We start from the raw sequence: 27,969 nt of genomic DNA, 5'->3' as shown, positions 1-27,969 counted from the left end.
ATTAATTTGCTCTCATCATGGTTTCATCCAGTAATCGGGAGACGCTCCCGTTCGAATAGTGTAGTGACACATTTGTGCCGTCCGCCCTTTGTTGTGTCGGATTGTTTTCGAAGGAAGTGTCACAAATTTGAAGATTTACAACCAATTGCGGTTTATGATGCGACACAATATGAATTAGAAGCGAGCCCTCTTCAAAGGCCGGTAGGTCTGTTTCAAGTTTCGGTTTCCTTGTTCGTACATAATTACGACATTTCTTCCATTTGGTATTGCCGCAGTCGTTCGATGGATGACAGAAGGAACTCTGACAGAGAGGAAACGCTCGAGAGCGACTGTGAGTGATGTGGTTTCGGGACCTTTCTTAATAGAGTGTAACCGGTTAAGTGTCAGATCGTGACGAAAACCTTCACGGGAATGTTTGACGATTTGATGGATGTCATCGAACGTGACTCAACGACACGACAGTTCTAAAAATATGTAATATTTAAAGTTTTTAAACAAAACAATAAATATTTTTGTAGTTTTGTCTTCTTGCCAGAATCACAAAGTTTAAGATAAATTTGACAGAATTTTTTTTCGCACGTTTCCGGGTCAGACAAAACCGGGCTATTTAATCTTAAAACCTGGCAAAATCCGGGCATTCAGTTTCAAAATTGTTGACTTAGAATCCGGCTAATATCCGGTCGAAACCCAGGATAAACTCAACAAAAAGTTAAGATAAGCCAAATAAATCGATCCGAAAGTTCCATTTATTTCTCCTTTTTTAAAGATATCGAATAAATTTTTTTCTAAGTTTCCACGCTATGAACAGAAGAGCTAAGTTATATTTTGATTAAATAACCATAACGTTCAAACTAGGACAACTCTCGACTTATATAATTGTAAATCATTTGTAACATCATTGGCAAGATGTTCAATACTTAGAAAAAATAAAAACTTTTAGCAACACATAACAAAACCAAACTAATTTAAACAAAAATATTTGAAAGTTCTCGAATTGACGCGATATGGGATTTCCATTGGTATGTATATGTAAATTTTAGAATCAAGCAAATTTCTTGAACTGGACTACTTTTTATTGAAGAATAGCAATGAATAAGAATTTTTCTTCAGGAAAACCAAACTCTGCTATGGAAAAAATTATGCCTCTCCTATTTAAAAAAAAACTTTATCAAAGGTAAGATGTTCAAAAATTTTAACCAAATAAGATCAATTTTATTTAAGAACTTTTTAAATTCAAAGCATGATTATCAGTTTAAAGGTCTTGAAATTGTGTAACAAAGTGTATATTTATATTTTTTGGTAAAAAATATTGTTTATCTTAATGAAAACAGAATCGAAGTAACTAATTTTCTCACCGAAAAAATGTTATAAAAATTTGTTAATTTAACATGATTGAAAACTGATAAATGTGTTTAATGTTGAAATATGAAATAATTTTTACAAAATAAATTAAAATAAATAAAATTAAAATTACAAAAAATATTGACTAACAGCTATTCACTGCTTTTTAACAAAAACCCAGATGCAAGAAAATTAACAATTTTTTAATAAAAAAAATTTGAAAAAATTAAATGAATTCATTTTATTTAATACTAAATTTGTCACAGACAAGTAGAAAAATAACATTTGTTCACGATAAAACATCATCAAGTGCCATGAAAACTTCAAGGTTGATTTCATACATAAATATTTAAAAAAATATTTTATTTGTTTGTTTAGTTGTTTTATAATCTCCAAAGAATCTTCAACTCTAGTTAAAAAAATTATAAATGATATATTTTCACAGATTCATTTGTTTTATTTCAGACATTTTACCATCTTTGTGGCATTCGTGCTTTGATGATTTGATTTGGTCAGATATTTGTTAAAATTAAATTCGTTCAATAATACCACATGTAACTGTTCTAGAGTTTCTAAATTTCTTAATGTTTCGTTTAATTTTCCACTTATGAAACTGATTCGTTCTGTTTTGCTCTTTTGATAAACAAAGCAGTAAACTTACTAAAATCTCTAGTTTGTTTTATTGTTTTGAAGCCCGATATTGTTGAATTATGAATATTTACCTGGCGAATTTTAATTTTCTGGCAGAAACTATTTTTCCAATTAAAGGCCCCTTTTTTTGGTAAAACGATCGAAAACTTTATTTTGCTTAAATCGATCCGTGCCCAAATTAAACGGTTTTTTCATCAACATTTTTCTCACTTAAGACTTAAAAATAAACCATTGTTGTTATTACTTACGCCATTTGAAGTCCATTTCTGATAAGTTTTAGAATTTTTTTCTATCATGTTTTAGACACATTTAGATTTTTCATTGTGATGTTTAGAATATTTGTTATTTTTGTGATATTGCTTCTTTTTTTTGGATATTTCCTGTAATGTCTAGTCTTTTCTCTGCATTTATTTTCAGTTATGTGATATTTAAATATTTTTCGTCATTTTTTAAGTATCCATTTTTTTTTGTTATTGCTGTAAAATTTTAAAAACATTCATGAATGTTATACATTGAAGTTCCGATTGCAAAGTTCTAAAAGATCCGCGGAAAATGTTAGTTAATGTTATTTAAAAAAAACCGTTCTTGCCAAAATCGGATGTAGCCATAGTCGAATATTGTTTGTATTTGATATTATTCTAACTATTCAAAAAGCATTGCAATGAATTTAAGTTCATAATGCATTCTAAAAATTATATGAGTGATTGAAAAAAGTTTACTTTTTTTTTAATAAAACAAAACTATTTTCACACTCAAATCTTCAAAATTTATTGAATATATTTCGTTCATCATCTCTTCAAATTGGTTAGATATTTAATAAAAATCGTTATAATTCTAATGAAACTATTTAAACGAAGACAAACACATACAGGATCTCAATGAAACTTGATGTTTCCTCGAAGAGAATCCTTTTTTTTCATAACTACAAGCGTACATCTTTCAAGGCTATGATGGCTAGCACCTTACAAAAGCTAAAACCACCAACCCACAGAAAGTGTACTATGTATGCCATGACCGGGATTCGATCTCATACGCACTGGCTTAGAAGACTTGAAGGCTATCTTCTACGCCACGGGCTGCGGCAAGATTTCATTTTATGTTTAACTATAACATGGGTTAAACACAATAAAGGAAAATATTTCAACAATAATAACTTTTCCGCAATATAGAGAGAAAAAAAGTCTAATTAAAGTTGAGAAACTTTGAAGTGTTTCATTTATTAAACATTTTTTTTAATTTAAATAAAGTGTTTTGAATTTAATAATAATTTTTTTTTTAATCAGCAACATACACATAGTGTCCAAGAAAATTGTAAAATTTTTTGGAACTTAAATTGCAAATGGTATATTTTTTAAATAACATTAATTATGATTTAGAAAATTCATAATAGAAATTGAAGCAAAATCTTCAAAAATAAGACATTTTAAATTAATTGCTTATTCAACATTCATTTTTTAATTTATTTGTTTAATCTTATTCCCCTCAACATTCCCAGAGAGTAAAAAAACTTTTGTGTCACAAATTTATTAAATTTAACTGCAATCAATTTTTAAGGAGATTTAAGCTTCATTTTATAGGAAGGATCTTTTTATGGAATGAAACAGAAAATTTGGTCCATCAATGCATTCTAAAATAATTCATTGAATAAAGAATTTACAAAAAATCCCGAAAAATCATTAAAAATTGTATAAGATGTAAGTAAAAATATATAAATAAATCAGTCATAAATTTTCCAAAACATTTTTCTCATTTTTAACACAAAATAAAATATATCATCGTATAAAATATAAAATTTGAACTCCTATATAGATTCAGAACCAGGAATTTGATGAAGTTAAACAATTGCCTAAGATCTTTAAATAAGCAGAAGTAAGTTCCTATCTAATCTTGGATTACAACCAAGAGTCTTAAACCAAAAGTGAAAAAACTTATAAAGAAAACATTTTTTGGTTAAATATTTACATTTAAAGTTTTTCAAGGCATGTTATCCCACTGTTGAAGTTTGGATTTAAAAATGTCCTCTTATTTCATTCATCTTGAAACTTCTATCTTTTTATACATTTGAACTTTGACCCAGTTTTCGCTTTTAATCCGAACAATAAAAAATCAAGCATGACATCTCAGTTTAAAAAAAGGTCGTTGTTTTCTCATTTCTAAATTATCTTAACATTTTTTTTATTCAAGCTGTAGTCCAGAAATAAAAGCAAATTTAAAGAAATGGTTATAATATGATTTATTTCAATTTGTCATTATAGAAAACTGAGATGGAGGTGTGAAATTGTTTTTCAAAACGACAAATGATTTCTGAAATTCGTCTTTTATTTTGAACTTATTGTTGAAATAAAATCGAACGACATATCCGATGACCTATTTTTTTTTTTAAATAAATTTGTTCGATCAAAGCATTCATACAAAAATTAAACAAATTTTTTGAAAACTATTTCATGATTTATTGTTGGGTTCATTTCACATTAATAGATTATTCTGTTTCGTTTTGAAGAACTTTTTGAAAAAAAATCTTGATTTCTTTAAAATTTGAAATCTTTGATTTTTCATAATAATTTGGTGAATGTTGCTTATTTGAATTGATAGTAAAATTAGATTTTTTTTTTAAAAAAGCCACGAATATCTTAAACAGTCTAACACTACGCTCAAACCAAATAAGGTAAATCTATCAAGTTCATATGATTTGATAATTTGATAAATATAATGTTCAAAAATAAAAGATTATATTTTTGTGAATCTAATTTTATCCTAGCAAACTTCCAAGTTTAAAATTTATGATTATAAAATTCAATATTTAAAATTTTTATCAAAACACCAAAAATTTATAGAATTCTCCGCAAAAATGTTTACGGCAAGCTCACATGTTTCAATATAAGCAAATATTTTCATTAAAATTCAATTCCAAAATTTAAAGTATATCTACAGATCATTTGAAAATTAAAATCAGGTTTATAAAATTAAACAAAACGTGCAAAATAAACTCAATTTCTTCTTTAAATTTATCATTTAAATTCCTAAAAAACAGGTTTGATAATATCAACACATGCAGACAAAAAACGTGATATCTCATTTTATCTCTTGCCCGAATGTGTGACATTCAGAAGCATAAGTCAGATGTTATAAATAAAATCATTAAATTTGATTCTACAAAATTGAACACAATAGTTTCTGCAGCTCAGGGATACTAAATTTGTATCATTTGGTCCAATGGTTTCTGTGTTGATAACTGGTATTTTTTGATTAAATTTTTCCGCGGTCCTGTGTTAATTTGACTGTGAAATTCATTTACATGCTAAATTTTACACTGTGATTTGCATATATATATATTCGAAATCTGAGTTCTGACCTGAATTCACAATTTGAATTTTGGATATGTTCAGCAATTTCAACACGATTCCAAGAATATAAAACGATCTCTAAATTTAGATTCCAGTTCAGAATTTGAAAAAAGGCCAAGAATTGAAATTTATTTCGGAGCTCCCAGTCTTGCATCTTTCATTCAAATCTGAATTCATTAAATCAGTTATCTTTATTTAAACCGACATGCGAATCCGAATGAAAAAAATTATTTCGAATTAAGAAGCAGTTTCTGAGTCTTTATCTTTGAAAGCTATCAAGCTTTAGAGCTTTGCATTGTTTGTATTCTGCATAAGAATGAAGATAAAAAAAAAACTTCGGATCTGAATATGAAAAAAAAACTCTTGATGGTTCCTCATTGTTTTTCACATCCAGAAAATAAATTTAGAAATATTGAAAATGCGTTTGAGCTTCGAAAACCATGAATCAAATTTGGAATGAAATGCAAAACCAAATTTGAACGCCGATTTCAAAACAAATTTTTAAATGATGCTTTGAACCGGACTAGATACAGAATCCGCAACATGAAAGCAGATATACAATTTTGATTTTGATACTACGGAACCAGAACCTCAGAAATGAATATAATCTCATTTAAAAATTTAATATTCAGAAATGAATTTCTATCAACAAGTGAGAAAATTTTGAAAAAGTATTAGAATTTTGAACCTGGGATTCTTTTTCGAGGTTTTGGCATTCAGTTCTTAGTCAAGATTGTTACTCTAGAATAACCTTCATCAATCATCAAAATTAACTGAAGTCTTTGAAGAAAAAGTTCATTCTGACAAGCATAAATAAGTGTAGAAAATATGAACTCGACTATAATTTAAATAAACGGAAACTTCAGGAAGTTAGATCACAATTCTTTTTGTCCCGTTTTTCTTTTCTTTGAATGTTTTCTATCTACAAAATTGAAAAAAAATTAAGACAAAATTATGAAATATATTTCAACAAAATTAAATATCCTAATGCTGAAAAATTAAATAATATGTTTCAACATAGACTTTTAAACAGAGTATAAGTTAAAAGAAAAAATAAATTATAAATTCTGTTGAAAATTGTTATCATTTCAAAAACAATATGTTTTTATTTGAAAAGCCGGTATAGCAAAAAAAAATCTAGAAAAATTTTAGACACTTCTTAAAAGAATTTAAAAAACTTATTCAATTTTCAAAACTTAGAGTTCAATAAATTTTAAATTCTTTATTTTAGTCTTAAAAATATTTTTTCTTCTGAATGCGTATAAGGATCACTTAAAAATTATTTTTTTAATGCTGATTTATCTGAAATCCAAACGTTTAATGTTGTAAGGTACAATCGATTAAAAAATTTTAAACATTTCAATTCTACTTTTCTAGTACTAGTTGAAAAATGAAAAAAAAAAAACAAAATGGGAAAAAATTGTATTAGCCTATTTGAAAAAAAAATTAATCTTAATTCTGTTATAAAATTTTCAAGGTAAGTTTTATTAGTTTAAATGTGTTACATTTAGTTAAAAAAACACATAAAAACTCGATTAATTTCGTATCGATTTGTCCACAAGATAGAACAAACTTGAAGATCTTTCTACTAAAATAAAAGCCCCCCACTTAACAGCCAGCAAAGAACATAGCCCAAGAGCAAACTGTCTTCGACGAACAAATTTTTCTCAATCGATTTCGGATGACATCTCACGTCAGGTCCCAACATCTTTCGTGTCCTTTTACTCATCATTGTTAACCCTGGGGAGGAGGAGGACATTTCCACTTCCAGCTTGTTTTCTACCCAATTTCCGCCTCCGTCCATTCATTTGGTCCGTTTGTTCCGAGAAGTCACAACACACAATGACTTTTCGCCGAACCCAAAACGATCGAACCAAAGCCGGTTTGTGCCATTTGATTCCGAACTTTTGCCATCACTTGCGGAAAACTACCTCCCTTTTCGTCGTCCCCAATCAGCCCCAATTCGAGGGGCTCGACATCCAACTCGAGCCAAAAATGGAACCCCTGCCCGGTCTCTGCAAAGTTCGTCGCTTCAATTAAATTACTTTATACCTTTCCTTTATCCCTATTAAATACCTTTTCCTGTGTTTTCGAAACGGCGCGGCGGCACACGCCAGGAAATAACAAAACCCAGAAGAAAAAAAATAGAATCAATAATGGAGACTTTAGAAGGTTGTTGCCGGATAGTTGGGGTTTTGTATTTTTAGGCTGCAGGAATGCTGCCCCGGTTGGTTTTTGTTTTCTCTTGCCTGACGAAAGGGTTGACTTCCGGTGTAATGGTGGTGGAATGGGTTGAACAAAGAGACGGACTGAGCTAAAGATTCTTGATCAAGTTTCCAATCCGGAAGGATGTCTCGAAAATTTTCTTCCGAAAGGTAAGGTGGTTGTTTAAGTAGGGTTAATGCTCTTGGAAGAAAATGCTGGATGCTTGGCTAGGGTTACTGATAAAGAGCGAGGGTTCAAGAAAATTAAACAAAATTTGAAGAAAAAAATTAGAAACTATTAATTTTACATCCGTCCATCAATATGAGGTTCCACATTAAAATGCCTTCTGAAGCAAATACTGCAGAAAATACTTGACTGAACTTTTTCAAAATTTAAGTTCATTTTTGGCATATCACCTGTTGATGAAAGGTCAAAATTTTAGCAATTTTTTTGGGAAAAATTCTTGTCCGGTTATTTTTCTTTTGAAATTTTTCTTCTTGTTGAAAATGAACAACAGAGATTTTCATAGGTAAGTTTGAAAATGATCGAATGTTAGCAATATTAACTTTATATGGTTTGACATGTTGCAATGGAAATGAATCAAATTAAAAATAAAATAAAAATAGAACATTCATAATTCATGTTTAGAGTGTACATTTCCCAGCTATTTTTGCGTTTCCGGGAATCGAAAATCTGAGCATCCTTTTTCTGAGTTCGCAATAAAAATTAAATGGAAGTTTTAAGCCTCTACAAAAGCATATGAAACCATTTGTTAATGATATGTTTACATAAACTTTATTCAGTGTAATCAAATATTTATTATATTAAACAGCTTTCAAAAATTAAAACTTATGACTTTGATTGCGTTTTTTGCAATTAACTTCTTAATGGGGTAAAAGGTGTTTCCTTCGACAAACAAATTTTTACTTCTTTCATAGTTTATTCTGTAAATGGTTCCAACTAAAATGGTTCTATTACAAGCTCCTTATTCGAATATTTGTTACAAAACCAGATTGCATGTTTCGGGGTAACTTTGATCACTATGGTTATAACCTATCTCAACATTAAAATGATTGTTTTGATGCCAATAAGCACAGAAGACTTGAAACATCAGTAACAGTTATTTTTTGTTTGAACTCAATTGAATTATTTTAACGTTTTCTTTCATAAACGAATTTACAAATACACAAAGATGATCAATGTTGCTGCATACATTGAGGGGCAAAAATTATAAACATTTCTCAATATTTGTTGGCCTCAAAAACAAATGAAATTTTATCTCCATGCAATTCCCTAGGTCCACCTTCTGCTCCTATGTTCTTTTTTTCTTCAAACTTAACCATTTGATCAGATATTTAGCCATTTGTTCTATACAGGTTTTCTCATAGAAAATATCCATTTTTTAATATCCAAAAATTATCATAGAGTGATCATAAATATAACTCTAAAATTATACTTTTACAAAGTTAAAAAGTTAAACTTTTATATAAAACAGCCCATTTGCTGCTTAATGTTATCATTTTATCAGGAGTGGTGTTTGTTTGTGAGTCTTCGAAAAACAGAAATTTTTACAATTTAAAACTACATTTTAAGTAATTTAAAAAAATCTCCAACTACAAACCAAATTTAGTCTATTTGAAACTTAATTATAAGGCTTTTAAATGTAGAAAACAATGTTTAGATATTTTAACTTCAGACTTAGTTAATGATGATTATCTGCACAAATTTCATGCTGATCATGATTCCCGGTTGATCAAAGTTCCCCCTGTTTACGGTCATTAAATATCAACAATCTTGACTCATAACTGATGCTTAAACCTCAAAAACGAATCCCATGTTCGGAATCCATCTATAGTTTTTCAAAAAAAATTTCATTTGTTGATAGAAATTAATTTCTAAATATGTAGGGGAAAGTGGGATATCGTGGGCCACTTTTAATATCTCAGATGTGTGTTGTGATAAAAACCGGAAGCCGCTGAGACGACAAAGAGAGTTGCCGGTAGTTTCAAGCGAAACTACCGCCGGGCTATCGACTTACAAGAAGGTAGTGACTCCAAATCGCGATGATAAACAAAATACGACGGCCAGAGTGCGATCCCGGAGGCTGTACACGACGATGCTGACGAAGATTGACTGCGTGGAAATGGACGACGAAACAAACGTCAAAGCCGACTACTAGCAGCTTCCGGGACAGGAGTTTTATACGGCAAAAGGAAGGGGAAAGGTAGCAAATATTTTTAAGCACATGAAACTGTCAAAGTTCGCGAAGTAATATCTAGTTTGGCAAGCCATCTGTACCTGTGGCTTGAAAAGCAGCATTTTCATAGCTTCCGGGACTGTCAACCAAGAAATTAAACTGTTTTGGCCGGATTTGGCATCTTTCCATTACGGTAAAAAGGCCATGGAGTGGTACGCCGCCAACAACGTACAGGTGATTCCCAAAGACAAGAACCCTCCCAACACATCAGAGCTTCGCCCAATTGAGAAATACTGGGCTATTGTCAAGCGAAACTTAAAGAAGACCAAAAAAATTGCTAAGGACGAGCAGCAGTTCAAGACAAACTAGCTTTTTGCGGCGAAGAAGGTGGACAAGGTGGCTGTACAAAATATGATGTCAGGGGTTAAGCGTAAGGCCCGGCAATTCGCATTTGGAAAAGTGGAAGCCTAACTGAATATTTTTCCTGAATTTTATACTAATTAAACTTGAAAAAGATTTTGATTTTTTAAATAAACGATTTCACCGATTTACACGCGTTTTTCCTTGACCAAATTTTGACCGTATCACCCATTATCCACTTGCTTCCTCGCAATTAAACTTTTCGAATAAAAAATCCGGAAAACATCCCCAATTAAAACTACCGCAAGTCACATATGATTTACTCAAAAAAAATATTGATTAAATGTTCATGAAAGCTGAAGTTAAGAGTTATAAGATGGAACTTCTAAAAAAAATTACATTTTTTCAAATTTTTGTAAGGTAGTCTTTATTATAAAGAGAGATAGTAAAATCGTTTAAAAAATCGAGTTTAAAATTTATGTTTTTTTCAACATTTTGCAATCATAAAGCTGCCAGGAAAATAAACTCGAACAAGACGCTGCGCGTATGTGCGTGTGTATGAAGCAAATACAAAAACAAACATTTTTTTTGTTTCAGAAAAACCACATCCCGGTAATGTTATTCAAACCGTATGTAGCACATCTTTGAGATTTTCCCCTTTTTGACAAATTTAAGCTTTTTTCCTCAGATTTAAGCTTTCATCTCCTATGCTCTCAAGGCAAAAAAAGCTTAAAAGCGAGATTCACGAGCACATATTTGAAAGATGTTGGTCACACGATACACAGACAAATCGTGTAACGTTGCAGGGATCTGAGAAAAACACAGTTTCTCGTTCCCAATTCACATGCAATATAAATCAATTCTCTTCCCCATTCCCTTCACAAGACAAAGGACTACCTTGAAAGGAGGATGGAATAAAATACCAGAAAAACGACTGGAAGCTGCAATGCTATATAATCCGTGTGGAGCACATCGGTCAGATTTTAGCTTTTCTTGTGCCAGATTTAAGCCTATTTTTTAGATTTAAGCTTTTTTCTTAGACTTAACCTTTCATCTCCTATGCTCTCAAGACAATAATAGCTTAAATCTGATTAAAAAATAGCTTAAAAGAGAGATTCACTAGCACTTTGCAAATTAATGTTGGTCACACAATACATTGACAAATCCTGAATCGTTGCAGGGATCTGTGTATCGTGTGACCAACATCTATCTGCAAAGTGTTAGTGAATCTCTTTTTCAAGCATTTTTTTACTCAGATTTAAGCTTTTTTTGCCTTGAGAGCATAGGAGATGATAGCTTAAATATGAAGAAAAAAAAGCTTAGATCTGAAAAAAAAACTTAAATCTGACAAAATAAAACCATAAATCATTGCCGCCTTGTGGCTACTGCTTAGCGTTTTTGGGATTGGCTGTGGCACATAGACTATGAAAAATAATTGCCGAGACGATATTAGTAAGATGTTATGAGTTCGATCAGTAATGTTTATCGGATGTCTTAATTAATTTTCATTTATAACTTTTTTTAACCCAAATTTTTAAATCATTGGAATAAAATATTCTCATATATTTCCAAGCCTTAACTTAAAGTCTGTTTAATGAAACAATAATTCAATTCAAGCCTAAAATTACTCATTTAAATCTGTAGTTTGACGTCAAAATCATTAGTTTGATTTGTATTTATTGTTTTACTCAATTGTATTTTTGTTTGTTGACAAAAAGTCTTAATATTTTATTTTCAATGATATTTTTTCTAACATTGAACTTATTTTTAATCTGGAATAGATATTTTTATCACATAATTTGAAGTAGAAATTACTTTATCCGATTTCATTTCCTATGTTCATTTTCCGAATTGATGATTACTTTCTGATTGCCCTAATCACTGCAGAGCTGGACCGAATTTCCGGTTCTAGTGAAATCGAAAGATTTCCTCTTGCCCCTTTTTTCTCTAGCAGCTGACTGCTGGCTCGTTGCCACAAATTGGTTCCTGTTTGTTACGCTCAAAAACTATGGCGAACAATCAACCGATGATGATGGCTCATGCTTGCCAATGTAGGTTTTGCAGCAGCAGAATTTCAAGCAAGTTCCAATTTTAAGCCCTGGTGCAGAAATTTGAAGGTAAAGAAGGTGGGTAAAGGAAATGAAGGGTTTGGGGATGGGCAAAGACTTCGTTGTTGTTGTTGGCTCGTCATCGTTGAGAAATAACATTCCAAAGGATGTCATTTTGTTCCTTCCCGGAGACGAAAGATTTCTGGAGCTGTGAAAGCCCCGGACACAATTATTGGCCCGTAGGCCTTGAACTGACACCGACGAAACTTGACTTTCCAATTTGGGGATTCGTCAGAATTTCGGCTTTTCCTTCTTCTGATTCTGCAGGAATGAACAAAATGTTTTCTTTTGAGCTTTGGCACGGGATCGAGAGCACCTCGAGAAAGAGGAAGGATTGGTTTAGGACTATCGGGCGAGTTGAACTTTGCTACAAATACAAAATTTCACCTTTCGTGTCCTTGCCATTGGAAATCTTGCCGGCAGGTTGATTTTCAATAGAGCTTCAATGGCCGCCCCCGCCTCGAATTTGATGAGCTGAGAATGTTGAAGTGGAAACTCTGTCTAGTATTTAGGAGCAGCATCCCCGGCAGAGAAGGAGTAAAATTTAATTTGCTGAATTCAGGAAAGTCACTCGAGTGTAACGTTGCAAACTTGACAGGGAGGAATTTCGTTCGAGGCAAAGGTCGCGCCGACGACGAAGACGAAGACGACGTTAAGTTTCGATTCAGGTAGACGCAATCAGGCACAATAAAACCAGTCAAACGTGAAATTTTACTCCAAATTATAAGTGGTTTAACGTTGCAATAACAATAAGACTAGACTTGACTAGACCAGATTTTTTTTTTCTTAATCCAAATTAAATTAATACGTTAGAAAACTAATTGATGTACAAATAAATGTTCTCGGAACGAAAAAACATTTGGAAAAATTTACCATACATTAAGATTAAGGTTGCCAGATTGTCCGGTTTTGCCCGGATATTTATTACAAAATTTGGCAACAGTCGAGCACGGCCAAGTTGCTTGTATTTTTCCCGGATTTATTTACTTTGTTTAGCGATTCCAACACAAAAAGCATATATTTTTTTAAATTTTTTAATCTACGCCTCAAAAATGAAATTATTGAGCAAGTTATGAAAAATTATGAAAGGTTTTTAAGAAGTCTTAAAAAGAGATCTGATGATGAGTTTTGATGAAAAATCAAGTTTCAATATTTTTTCCTCATATTTGCTGAGTAATTTCTGGGTTTTAACAAAATTTGCCCGGATATTTTCCGGATATTTCCCGAATTTTTGGTCGTCAATTTCGATATAAAATGCCCATATTTTGCCAGATTTTTTTTTCGTCGGTATGAAATTGTAAGAATTTGTCCGGCCCGTAATTCTGGCAATCCAAATTTAGAGAGCTCAGCTCATTATCAACTGAATCATAAATAAACAATGATTTGTCTTTTGAGTTACAAAAGGAAATAACTTTTAATTACAGCCAGATTGCCCGGTCTGGCCCGGTTGCCCAGATTTCATCAAAAAAGTCAGAATAAAACAATTTGATTTGCCAAAACCACAAAAAATACCAATTGTGTTGTAATTTTTTTTTGTGCATCCTAAACGAAATTTTTTGAGCAAGTTTGATAAAAAAATCATGAATGGTTTTTGAAAGTTTAAAAACGAGTTAAAACTACTGATAAGTTCTTTTAAAAGAGTAAATTTTTTTTCAAGTTTTTTTTCTTGATTTGTGGTGAGTTATTTCTGGGATTTGACTAAATTTGCCTGGAAATTTCCAAGATTTTTAATTGACATTTTTTTTTATATAATGAAGACTACAAAAGACATGCGATCCCGTACGAACATCGGTCACTTTAAACTTTAAAGCTTAGGAATGTGTTTTGGATTGATAACCGAGACGCGATTTCACGACAAAATTGTTTGAAATATTTTACAGTATTTATAGTAAGGTTGCCAGATTGTCTGAATTGGTCAGGACTTGCCCAAATATTTGACACACAATTTGAAGGAAGACCGGTAGAGCCCGGTTGCTCAGAATACGTTGGAAAAGGCCCGGATTATGTCCGATTTTATTCACTTAGTTAAGTTAATTGATTTATTCTTTATTAAACTAAGTTATACGGTTTTTTTTAATTTTAACGCCCAATAAGAAAATTTTTATGGCAAGTTTTATCCCTATAATCACGACCGGTTTTAAGCCTTAAATACGATTTAATATCTGTTGATGCGTTTCTTTGTATAGAAAAATATTTCAAGTGTTTTCTTTTTGGTTTTTAACCTCATCCGTCCATGATTTTTATATTCGTTACAGTCCCTAGAGTGCTAATTTGACACTTCTTGGTTAAAACGTTAAAACTTTGCGCTACTACAATATTTTTTTCAAGAATTACATCAATAGAATCATTTTAACGTCAATAAAAAAAACTCAAACCGATTGTTATGGTTTCGTTCTCTTTCGTCAATTCGCATATTGATGACAATAGCGGGTGACAGTTGATGATGGTTAATGATGATGACAACAATACAAAAGTTCTAATCATGCACGCTAAACTCAGAAAACACAGCTTGTGGTAATGAGTTACCCTGCAGTGTTCTGTTCTGGCAGTTTATTCTGGGTGGATAGCCCAGAATATTTATTTGAGGTATATTATAAAGGTATTTAAGGAATGATTCAGAGTTGAAAATCACTCAGGATAATTGACAAGATTGTAATCGCTAAAAAAGTAGTCTAAAAACCTAGTTTTCATTACAACTCTTGTGAAAACTGTTTTATAGATAGAAAAGTTTTTTCGAAAATACGGCTACAAAATTCATATTATTTCCCAACCTTTTGCAATCATTAGATTATGGACACGTAGAGAATTAAACCTACTTAAATTTTCAAATTTGGCTATTTAGCGGTAATTTTTTGAAATTTTCAATGATATCCTTGTTTTGTAATCTTCCCTGAGCTTGCACTCAACTTTCCTAAAACCTAAAATCATTCCATAATTTTTAGTATCGCTACCTGTGTTTGTTTGTTGCTTTGATACTAAGTGGTCTAAACAGGGAAAATTCACTGAAAACTAAGTGCAAACTCCGGGAAGGTAAAAAAATGGATAACATTTCAAATCTCCGAAAACTTCCGCCATATAGCCAAATTAGAAAAATTTTAGTAAATTGAATTCTTTACGAATTCAAAACTACTTTTTTGAACAACTTTTCCATCTATAAAACCATTTTTACAAGAGGTGAAATGAAAATTATGTTTTTAAAACTACATTTTTAAATTGTTGTTCGCCGAAAGTATGAGAAAATGTGAAAATTGTACCGATAATCCATCGTGTAGCTTTATCTTCAGCTTTCATGCACTCTAAAATCATATTTATTTAGTAAACCATATATAACTTATGCGAGTCTTAGTAAGGGATGTTTTTCAGATTTTTTTTTAAATTCAATTGCGGGGAAGCTAACTAACTATAATGTTCGGAACATTTTGTTCTTACATAAAAATGTTTTTATTGATGTATTTCTTGAAAAAAAAAATTCATAGCTGTGGAAACGAATTTGAAACTTTTTAACTTCAGGAGTGTTAAATTGACACTCAAATCGGATAAGAAAGTTTTTACTGGGCTTTCAGGGAGCGTCCATAAAAAAAACTAATGATGCTAAATGAAACATTTTATAAATTTATTAGGAGCCCCAAAAGAAATCGTCTTGTTTTGATGCGCCTGAAAAAAGTTTCAAGCCTTAAAACTTCCAATAGTGTCAAATTGACACTTAAGAGCGGATAAGGTTTCAACCGTGGATTAGTGACCAAATTTGCCCAGGTGTTGCCCAGATTTTGGGTTGATCATTTGAAATCAAATGCCTGGATACGTCCGGAAAATATAATAAGCAACCTATTTGCTTATTTACCAAACTGATGTTTAAAATAAGAAATTGATTGCCCGTCGATAAGAACTTTCTTGTATGAATTTTCGTCTAGTTGGGATGCATAATATCGGAGTTATTCCTAAAACATATGAAAGATAAAGCTTATGAGAACGACCCTTTTTCTTTCGTCTCATTGCAAATTGACTCCACGAATCAATTGTAAGTTTTGTGAAACAATCGTGAATGAATTTTCCTCTGTAAGTCATGCATAATAAAGCACTTATTGCAAAAACATAAAACAGTTAATACGGTCAACCCCTTTTTTCTGTCTCCCAATAGAAAACTTAAACACAAGACTAAGCCTCGTCCTTACTGGAAAACTCGTTAATACTGGAAAACTCCATTTCAAGACCCCTTGTCTAATTTTGTCACATGAAATCTTGACCTACAAATTTTGACACCTGTGCTGTAAAACCCTCATATGCAAATTTTAATAAAGATCGTACGGACAACCTTTTTTGCCGACCCTTGACCGATAGTTTGAAACTTGAAAGCAATAGAGCGTCCCACAAAACTCCTATGTGTTAATTTTTATCTCAATCCAAAGTATAATAACGTCAATATATCAAGAACACTAAACAGTTGATATCGACGACCCCTTTAGCCGACTCCTGACCCAAATTTCGACTCTTGAAATCACTAACCCGTCCCATGAAACTAATCTGCCTTTTTTAAAAAGTTTTCCCCACTTATGTTTTGTCAAATCTATATTTTGGGTGGCGGCACCCTACCCTTCATTTTCCGCTACTTTTTGGCCCAATCGTTCTTTTTTTAAAAAGAAACTAAGGGAAATTTGGTAGATTAAGCTATTTCAAAATGAACAAAATTTGATTTTTTATGTGTCACTAAAAAACGTTTTTATTGAAATGTACTCTGGCAAAATCATACAAAAACAAATCAAAACCATCATGAGATTGAACTTCAAGTATATATAATCGGTTAGATAAGATCGTAGGTTGCGAAATACACATTTAAAACGTAGTTCATTTAAAAATGGGACAATTACGAATGAGTGTATCTCAAAAACCATTCATTTGATCGTTTCACTGTCTATGAAGGGAATGAAAGTAATCTTCTGAAAATTAATCAAAAAAATTTGAAATAAAATTTATCGTTTTTGTTAGAAAAATTCCTACTTTGCTCTTGGTATCTCCAATCGACCAGCGCACACATTTTTCTGTTATGATATTGATCAGTATTTCTAGCTTATGCTTCATAAAATTTGTACTTTAGGTGGCTACATACTCCTTCTTCAATTTCTGCTAATTTTCGGTCCAATACTTTTCTTCTAAAAGAAAGGCAAATTAACAAAACTGGATTATTTTTAAGCCACTAAAAAGCGTTTTTAATGGAATATCTGCTAGCAAAATATGACAAAACGAAGTAAAACCATCATGAGATTGAATTTAAAGTATAATTGGTTAGTTTAGCTCGTAGGTTGCGAAGGTTACTCTTTTCAGGCTTTTGAAAACAGCGAAAACCTTGGTCAATCATTATTTATTTTCACAAAACAACCAGCAAATACATACTTTGATCCGCAAGGGACTTTGCCACAATCAGAAATTTTAGAGGATTCAACTGCTGGAATTTGTTTGAAGTATGGTTTTTATAAGTTTTGTCGTCCATCAGAAATCACCTGTCTCATTGCCTCGGTACTGGCAATGAAATATAAAATTAAAATAATGCCTCGGAACCGGCTATATAGCTTACGAGCTCTAGAACTTGCAAAAAATTGTTGTTTGAGGTGAGATTTTTATAAATCACAGCTAGAATACACTTTTAGCTTATCGGAGAAAAACTGGCGGGAAATTTCAGCGATCTACACTTAGTTTATCGTTATTCACAATTCTAATTTTAAGTATGAGGCTTGATTTCCCTGATGACCCTTAACCGTAGTTGCCGATCATGTGTTTCACTCCAATGCTTGATTTTAACTTTGGGGACATTTTTGACAGTGTTCTCATAGTTTTCCACCACTCACAAATAGTATTTTTTGGTATAAACAAGGATTTTGTCAGCTATCGATTTGATAACGATGGATTCTGAAGGAAATTGTTCAACTTTTTTTTCTTTTTTTCCTTACATCGTTAAGTTGTTTTTTTTTTTTTTTTTTTTTGTTTTTTTTTTTGTTTTTTGTTTTTTTTTTTTTTCTTTTTTTTTTCTTTTTTTTTTTTTTGTAGCGGCCCACCACACTCCCCCACACCAAAAGGCTCATTTGAGCCCCCTGGTAATGGACGCTACTGTTCTCAGCACGTCTGGCAGCAATTGAAAAATAAAAATTAATACGCGAACAAAATCTACTCATGCTGAGAACACAAACATTATTTAATTAATTGCGAGGAAATGTGATGAATATTATTTACACTAATTTAGACTATGAATCTCAATGGAAAAAGTTTCCTTTGAAGAGATTCATGTTGAAACAAAGTTAAACTAATTATACAATAAAACTATACTAAATTTAAAAAAAAACTAACACTTCAAGTAAAAAATTATAAAAAATTAACGCTACAAAATTAAAAATCTTTACACTTAAAGCAAGCTTTGTTCGACTCGTTTAACGACTTTTTTTTTCTTTAAAAATTTGAAGCAGTTTGTTTTTGAATATGGATCGACGATTTGTTTCTTTCAGATCATTGGGTAAGTTATTATATTTGGTTGGTCCGATGAAAGAAATTCTTTTCTGTCCTAAAGTTGTTAATGACCGACAGCGTTGTAAATAATTTAAATGACGAGTATTGTGTGTTCTTATTGCAGCTCTAAAGTTGATATTTTGGATGGTATTTGATGAGTGCATATTGTCAAAAACATACATGATAGTTTGGAAGTCACAAAGGTCTACTAATGGTAAGATGTTATGAGCACTGGAGGAGTAAACAAGTTTGGTTGGATGTAAAATAGGGAAGTTGTAAATATTTTTTAGACATCTGTTTTGCAAGGATTGCAGCTTTTGTAAATGTGATTGAGATGCTCGACCCCAAACTGAGATAAGGTAGTGTAAAATTGAATGGATAAAAGCGTAATAGAATTTTAACAAGACATGTTGAGGCACAAAACGTCGTAGCCTCCAGAGGACACCGCAAAGAGGAGAAATTCTTTTTTCTAGGTTTTTTATATGGCAATTCCACGAAAGAGTACTATCCAAGTGAATACCTAAGTATTTGAAGTTTTTTACTTCTTCTATAACAAACTGGTTCATGCTAGGGTCTCTATGTTGTGGTAAGACTTTCCTGGCCGAGCGAAATATCATATACTTTGTTTTTGTGTAGTTTAATGATAGCAAATTGCTGTTAAAATATGCGGATAGTAATTTTAAATCATGCTCCATGTTATCGATTATGACATTTGGAGATTTTCCTGTATAGAAAAGTGCTGTGTCATCTGCGAAAAGCCTTGCTGTACCTAAAAGTGGAAGTTTACATAGATCATTAATATATAAAAGAAAAAGTAGTGGCCCTATATTGCTGTCTTGTGGGACGCCTACACCAATATTTCTAATTTCACTCTCTACTCCTTGAACAACTACATATTGTTTCCTATCCGAAAGATAACTGTGAATTATATCATTTGCTTTGCCCCTTATTCCATATTTATTAAATTTTTCCAGTAAGATGCTATGATTAAGCGTATCAAACGCCTTTTTCAGGTCCAAGAATAAAGCACCATTTATATTTTTGGAATCAATTTCTTTAATTATGGAATCCACAAGTTCAGAAATTGCAATAAGAGTATTTGAGCCTGCTCTAAACCCATATTGCATACTATATAGAACATTGTTACAATTGAGGAAATTGGAAATTCTATTTACTAGTAACTTCTCGAAAACTTTGCTAAATACGCTGAGACTTGATATTGGTCGATAGTTGCTAACATCTTCTGGATCGCCAGATTTAAAAATAGGAGTCACTTTTGCTGTTTTTAGGCAATCTGGGTAGCGTCCAGATTCAATTATTGAGTTAAAAAACTGTTTGAGGATGGGAGTGAATAAAATGCTGTTATTTTTTAACACACTTACGGGAAAACTATCAGGCCCACAGCTTTTTTTGTTTTTAAGGGTAATAATGACTGAGTTTACTTCATTTTCATCCGTTGCACAATGGGGAAAAAAGTGTACAAACCGCGAAGAAATTCAATATCTTTCGTGCTACATGACCAAAATCTATGAAAATATACTTTCCTTTTGTGAAAATTTACGGAGAATCGATTGGACATAGTTTCAAACGCCGTACAAGCTAACGAAAGGAGATATAGTGCCTTTTTAGCCCCTTATTCCCCTATATTTTGTAAACATTCCAGAAAAACACTGATTCGAACCAGAGAATTTTGAATGAAAACAGACCTATCGTGTGTGATTTTTTCTGAGGAATCGAATGAAGGCTGTTCTGGCCTCCGCACGCTTCAGAAAATGGAGTTTTGGCTGTTTTTACCCTCAATTCCTCTATATTTTTCAATTATTTCAGAAAAAAGCTTATTCGAACTTGAAAATTTTGAACCAAATGGGTTGTATTTTGAGTGATTTTTTCCGAGAAATCGAATGAATGCTGTTTGAGCCCCCGCACGCTTTGGAAAATGGAGTTATGGCTGTTTTACCCTAAATTCCCCTCAATTTTTCAAATTGTTAAGAAAAAGCATGTTCGGACTTGAAAATTTTGAATCTTTTGGGACGTATCTTGTGTGATTTTTTCCGAGGAATCCAATAAAGGCTGTTTGAGCCACCGCACGCTTCGAAAAATGAAGTTATGGCTGTTTTTACCCTCAATTCCCCTACATTTTTCAATAATTTAAGAAAAAAGCATGTTCGGACTTGAAAAATTTGAACCAAATGGAATAAATCCTATGTGATTTTTTCCGAGGAATCCAACGAAGCCTATTTGAGCCACCGCACGGATAAGGAACAGGAGCTATGGCTGTTTTACCCTCAATTGCCCAACATTTTTGAAATAGCTCAGAAAAAGCATGTTGAGACCAGATAATTTTGAACCAAAAGTAAAGTATTTTGTGGAGTTTTATCCGAGGAATCGAATGAAGGCAGTTTGAGCCGCCGCACGCTTCGGAAAATGAAGTTATGGCTGTTTTACCTTCAATTCCCCTACATTTTCAAATTGTTAAGAAAACGCATGTTCGGACTTGAAAATTTTGAATCTTTTGGGACGTATCTTGTGTGATTTTTTCCGAGGAATCCAATGGAGCTTGTTTGAGCCACCGCACGCTTTGGAAAATGGAGTTTTGGCTGTTTTTACCCTCAATTCCCCTACAGTTTTCAATGGTTTAAGAAAAAATCATGTTCGGACTTTAAAATTTTGCACCAAATGGGTTGTATCTTATGTAATTTTTTCCAAGGAATCCAACGAAGCCTATTTGAGCCACCGCACGGATTGGAAACAGAAGTAATGGCTGTTTTACCCTCAATTTCCCTACATTTTTCAAATTGCTCAGAAAAAGCATGTTCGGACTTGAAAATTTTGAACCAAATGGAACGTATCAGGTGTGATTTTTTTCGGGGAAAGCAACGAAGCCTATTTGACACACCGCACACATCGGAAACAGGAGTTATGGCTGTTTTACCCTCAATTCCCTTTCATTTTTTCAAAAAGTTCAGAAAAATCATGATCGGACTTAAAAATTTTGAGCTAAACGAGACTTATCTTATGCAATTTTTTCCGAGGAATCCAATGGGGCCTGTTTGAGCCACCGAACGCTTTGAAAAAGTGAGTTATGGCTGTTTTTACCCTCAATTCCCCTACATTTTTCTGAAATCATTGAAAAATGTAGGAGAGTCGAGGGTAAAAACATCCATAACTCACTATTTTAAAGCGTGCGGTGGCTCAAACAGGCTTCATTGGATTCCTCGAAAAAAATTGCATAAGATAAGTCTCGTTTAGTTCAAAATTTTCAAGTCCGATCATGGTTTTTCTGAACTTTTTGAAAAAATGAAAGGGAATTGAGGGTAAAACAGCCATAACTCCTGTTTCCGATGTGTGCGGTGTGTCAAATAGGCTTCGTTGCATTCCCCGAAAAAAATCACACCTGATACGTTCCATTTGGTTCAAAATTTTCAAGTCCGAACATGCTTTTTCTGAGCAATTTGAAAAATGTAGGGAAATTGAGGGTAAAACAGCCATAACTTCTGTTTCCAATCCGTGCGGTGGCTCAAATAGGCTTCGTTGGATTCTTTGGAAAAAATTACATAAGATACAACCCATTTGGTTCAAAATTTTAAAGTCCGAACATGATTTTTTCTTAAACCATTGAAAACTGTAGGGGAATTGAGGGTAAAAACAGCCAAAACTCCATTTTCCAAAGCATGCGGTTGCTCAAACAAGCTCCATTGGATTCCTCGGAAAAAATCACACAAGATACGTCCCAAAAAATTCAAAATTTTCAAGTCCGAACATGCGTTTTCTTAACAATTTGAAAATGTAGGGGAATTGAGGGTAAAACAGCCATAACTTCATTTTCCGAAGCGTGCGGTGGCTCAAACAGCCTTCAGTCGATTCCTCGGAAAAAAACTCCACAAAATACTTTACTTTTAGTTCATAATTATCTGGTCTCAACATGCTTTTTCTGAGCTATTTCAAAAATGTTGGGCAATTGAGGGTAAAACAGCCATAGCTCCTGTTCCTTATCCGTGCGGTGGCTCAAATAGGCTTCGTTGGATTCCTCGGAAAAAATCACATAGGATTTATTCCATTTGGTTCAAATTTTTCAAGTCCGAACATGCTTTTTTCTTAAATTATTGAAAAATGTAGGGCAATTGAGGGTAAAAACAGCCATAACTTCATTTTCCGAAGCGTGCGGTGGCTCAAATAGCCTTTATTGGATTCCTCGGAAAAAATTACACAAGATACGTCCCAAAAGATTCAAAATTTTCAAGTCCGAACATGCTTTTTCTTAACAATTTGAAAAATTGAGGGGAATTTAGGGTAAAACAGCCATAACTCCATTTTCCAAAGCGTGCGGGGGCTCAAACAGCATTCATTCGATTTCTCGGAAAAAATCACACAAAATACAACCCATTTGGTTCAAAATTTTTAAGTTCGAATAAGCTTTTTTCTGAAATAATTGAAAAATATAGGGGAATTGAGGGTAAAAACAGCCATAACTCCATTTTCTGAAGCGTGCGGAGGCCAGAACAGCCTTCATTCGATTCCTCAGAAAAAATTACACACGATAGGTCTGTTTTCATTCAAAATTCTCTGGTTCGAATCAGTGTTTTTCGGGAATGTTTACAAAATATAGGGGAATAAGGGGCTAAAAAGGCACTATATCTCCGTTCGTAAGCTTGTGCGGTGTTTGAAACTATGTTCAATCGATTCTCCGTAAATTTTTACAAAAGAATAGTATATTTTCATGGATTTGGGTCATGTAGTACGAAAGATATTGAATTTCTTCGCGGTTTGTACACTTTATTCCCCATTGTGCGTTGGTTGCAAGAAAATTGTGTTCTGAACCTCGTTGATGTTGGACAAGACATCAAATTCAGTTTCAACGGGTATTTTCTTAGCAAGATCTGATCCAATCGAAGAAAAATATCTGTTAAATTTATTGCCAACAAGTTTTTTATCTGTCATGAGTTCTTCACCTTCTGTGAGTGTAATTGGTGTCGATGATTTAGATTTACCCAAGAGTTGGTTGATGTTTTTCCAGAGTTTAGAGTGGGTAGTATCATTTAGTAATCTCTCAAAATACATCCGTTTACACGTTTTCTTTTTATGGTGCAGTTTTTTGTTAATGTGCACAAGCATTTCTTTTAGATTGTTATCATTAGGATGTTTTTTTTACTCGTTTTAAACAATTATCTTTCAACTTAATCAGAGCCCATAGGTCAAAAGACATCCAAGGACAATATCTGCCTTTCAAGCTTATTTGCTTAGATACTGTTTTTGTACACTGCTTAAACATGCGATTGTATGTAGCTACTATTTCTTCAATGCAATTATTTACGTTATCTCTTGGGACGAACGATCTTAAGTATTCCGAAAACAGATTATTAAGTTTAGTGTGATCCGTGATATCTTTATTCAAGGCCACTTTTTGTCTTTCTGATGACATTTCAAAAGTTGTAAAGATTTGTGAATGATCAATTTTATCAGTCAGTATTGTGTAATTTTTTAGGCGTTCAATAACTTTTATTTTACATATAACATGGTCTAGAATGTTTTGACTTTTTGGCCTAGTTGGGTAAGAATTGGTACAAAGGAAACTAAAGGATTCCAGCAATGATTTGTATTTACACACAATATTTGTATTGACTAGGTTAACAGGGACATTCAAATCACCGACAATAAGGCATAAATGTGTATCAGATGTGGATGAGAGAATAGATTCTAACTGGTCACATAACAAGCTGAAAGAATAAGCGGGTGGTCTGTAAATTCCGTGGACGTCGACAAGTTGACCACATATGGATATTTCGACACTTATTCTATGATATCCGTCACAAGTAACATTCACCTTTGTTTTGAAATCTAAATCTTTATTGATAAACATGGCCAACCCACCATAAGCCAGGTCTCTGCACGAGAAAATAGAGTTGAATCCGGGTATATTATAAATTGAACAGATATCTTCCGTAAGCCACGTTTCACTTATTACAATTACATCAGGTGTTACATTCAACTGTTCTATTGTCTCAAGGATGCTATCGAATTTGTCCAATCTGTTCATACTGCAAATGTTCCATTGTAATACTCTCAGAGTTTTGTTAATGTTTTTATTATTATTATTATTATTATTATTATTATTATTATTATTATTATTATTATTTTGAATATTCTTATCATTATTGCTATTATTATTATTATTATTATTATTATTATTATTATTATTATTATTATTATTATTATTATTATTATTATTATTATTATTATTATTATTATTATTATTATTATTATTATTATCATTATTATTATTATAATTATTATTATTATTATTATTATTATTATTATAATTATTACTATTATTATTATTATTATTATTATTATTATTATTATTATTATTATTATTATTATTATTATTATTATTATTATTATTATTATTATTATTATTATTATTATTATTATTATTATTATTATTATTATTATTATTATTATTATTATTATTATTATTATTATTATTATTATTATTATTATTATTATTATTATTATTATTATTATTATTATTATTATTATTTTTATTATTATTATTATTATTATTATTATTATTATTATTACTATTATTATTATTATTATTATTATTATTATTATTATTATTATTATTATTATTATTATTATTATTATTACTATTATTATTATTATTATTTTTATTATAATTATTATTATTATTATTATTATTATTATTATTATTATTATTATTATTATTATTATTATTATTATTATTATTATTATTATTATTATTATTATTATTATTATTATTATTATTATTATTATTATTATTATTATTATTATTATTATTATTATTATTATTATTATTATTATTATTATTATTATTATTATTATTATTATTATTATTATTATTATTATTATTATTATTATTATTATTATTATTATTATTATTATTATTATTATTATTATTATTATTATTATTATTATTATTATTATTATTATTATTATTATTATTATTATTATTATTATTATTATTATTATTATTATTATTATTATTATTATTATTATTATTATTATTATTATTATTATTATTATAATTATTATTATTATTATTATTTTTATTATTATTATTATTATTATTGTTATTATTATTATTATTATTATTATTATTATTATTATTATTATTATTATTATTATTATTATTATTATTTTTATTATTATTATTATTATTATTATTATTATTTTTATTATTATTATTATTATTATTATTATTATTATTATTATTATTATTATTATTATTATTATTATTATTATTATTATTATTATTATTATTATTATTATTATTATTATTATTATTATTATTATTATTATTATTGTGTTAACGAGCTTTGATCACCGCTAATTCTTATTGGCTTTTCTAGTTGATGCTTTTCGGTGAATTTGAAATCAAATACAAACAATTCTTTTGACGTTTCGGCCTACTACCTTCAGCCATCCTCAGAAAACTATATTTTAAACAAAAAACTTAAATTAATACAAAAAATTCTTCACAATATTTCATCACAATTTCACTGCACTTTTGCACTTACGATTTGTATCGCCGCGTGCTTCCTGAACGGCTGTCTTACTTGATTTAAGTCCGGTTTTGAATCGCTTCTAGCAGCTGGCGTCTATCATTCCCGGTGTCGTCGTGATGTTGTTTGTTGTCGTCGTGTTCGGTGACGTCGTTTTTGAATCCGTCGTTTTAGTTGCGAATTGTGGCGTCTCTCTTAGTTTTTTAATAATAGAGCTATATATTTTAGAAATTTCAATCGAATCTTGCTTGATGTTTACTGTTCTTCCTTTTTTGAGTTTTATGTGTAGTGTTTCAGCTGTTTTTCGTTTTCCTTCTTGGTTTACTCTTTCTAAAATATATGCTTTGTCGAAATTAAACTTATGGTTCTGTTCTATGGCATGTTGTGTCAATCCTGTGGCTCTGGTGTTTTGTTTGAGACTCGTTTTATGATTTTTAATCCTTTTTTCCAGAGTTTGAGATGTTTGTCCACAGTATTCTTTCCCGCATTCACAAGGAATTGAATATACCACATTTGTCTGTTTTAATTTTGGAATTTGGTCTTTCGTTTTTGTGAATAAACAGGTTTTAATTTTGTTGATTGGTCTCGAGGATGCAATTATGCCATGATTTTTCAGTACTCTACTAACTTTTTCACTCAATCCAGGAATGTATGTTAGTGAGACGTATTTTCCTAGATTTTCCGTAGTGCTGTTGCTTTGCGAGTTGTAAATAGCATCTACCCTCTTTTTTAAAATATATTTGATAAATTCATCTGGGTAATTATTTAAATGAAGTATTTTACTGACTTTATTGATGCTCATTTCACGTTTTTCAACGTCGCTAAGTTTCAGTGCCCGGTCAATCAATGCAATCGCTGTGTTCTTTTTGTGTATATATGGACTTTCTGAATAATAATCCAAATATCTTCCGTTTTCTTGTTTGGTGTACCAGTTTTTCTCAATCTTTCCCTGACACCTAGAAAGTTTGAGATCCAAGAAACGCAATGAGTTTTCAGTTTCTTTTTCCAGCGTAAATTTTATGCTTGGGCATTGACCGTTAAATTCGGCTAGCACGCAATCTATGTCGTTTTCATAACCTACTATCAAACAGTCATCGACGTAGCGTTTATACATCACGAGGTTGATACCTTTATCTCGTAGGCATTGGATGGCGGTTTCCTCGAGTTGTTCCATCAAGAGAGACGCTACTACCGGGGATAGAGGAGAGCCCATCGGTGTGCCAAAAGTTTGCTCGAAGATTTTACCATTGTACTGAAAAAACGACGCTCCAAGTATTGTGTGAAGGGCGCGTTTGAATTCAGTCCATGGTATCGGCGTGTAATCGCTAATTTCCCGCCACTTTTGTTCAATTATATCGTACACATTTTGAACTGGTACGTTCGTGTAGAGCGACACGACGTCCAGCGAGTAAATAATGCAACCCTCAGGGACCCGAACATTGGTGATCTCCGACGCGAAGTCGAAGCTACTACGCACGTGGTGTTTCGTTTTGCCGACGACGTTTTGTAGCACGTTGGCAAGAAACTGAGCCATTCGGTACGTAGCTGACCCCACTGTCGACACTACCGGTCGAAGCGGGCGGTCTTCTTTATGAATTTTAGGACTGCCCTCCACCGAGGATTTACGGTCTTCCTAAAATTCATAAAGAAGACCGCCCGCTTCGACCGGTAGTGTCGACAGTGGGGTCAGCTACGTACCGAATGGCTCAGTTTCTTGCCAACGTGCT

At 31.6% G+C, this 27,969-nt stretch overlaps 2 protein-coding genes across 2 annotated transcripts in view; both read right to left on the bottom strand.

Moving 5' to 3' along the window:
* The window catches only part of LOC129744723 (nyctalopin-like), a 481,144-nt gene that overhangs the window by 274,581 nt on the left and 178,594 nt on the right, over positions 1–27,969 (bottom strand). The window lies entirely within an intron of this gene.
* On the bottom strand, positions 2–27,776 carry LOC129742908 (putative uncharacterized protein DDB_G0286901). Its single transcript, XM_055734850.1, has 3 exons — positions 27,030–27,776; positions 24,667–26,043; positions 2–301 (listed from the first exon to the last, which is right to left on the bottom strand). The coding sequence occupies exons 1-3, from the start codon at positions 27,774–27,776 to the stop codon at positions 2–4; spliced, it is 2,424 nt and encodes an 807-aa protein (XP_055590825.1).

The sequence above is a fragment of the Uranotaenia lowii genome, chromosome 2 (genome assembly GCF_029784155.1).
Source record: "Uranotaenia lowii strain MFRU-FL chromosome 2, ASM2978415v1, whole genome shotgun sequence".
Taxonomy (NCBI): Eukaryota; Metazoa; Arthropoda; class Insecta; order Diptera; family Culicidae; genus Uranotaenia; species Uranotaenia lowii.
This window is presented reverse-complemented; position numbering and strand designations above follow the sequence as displayed.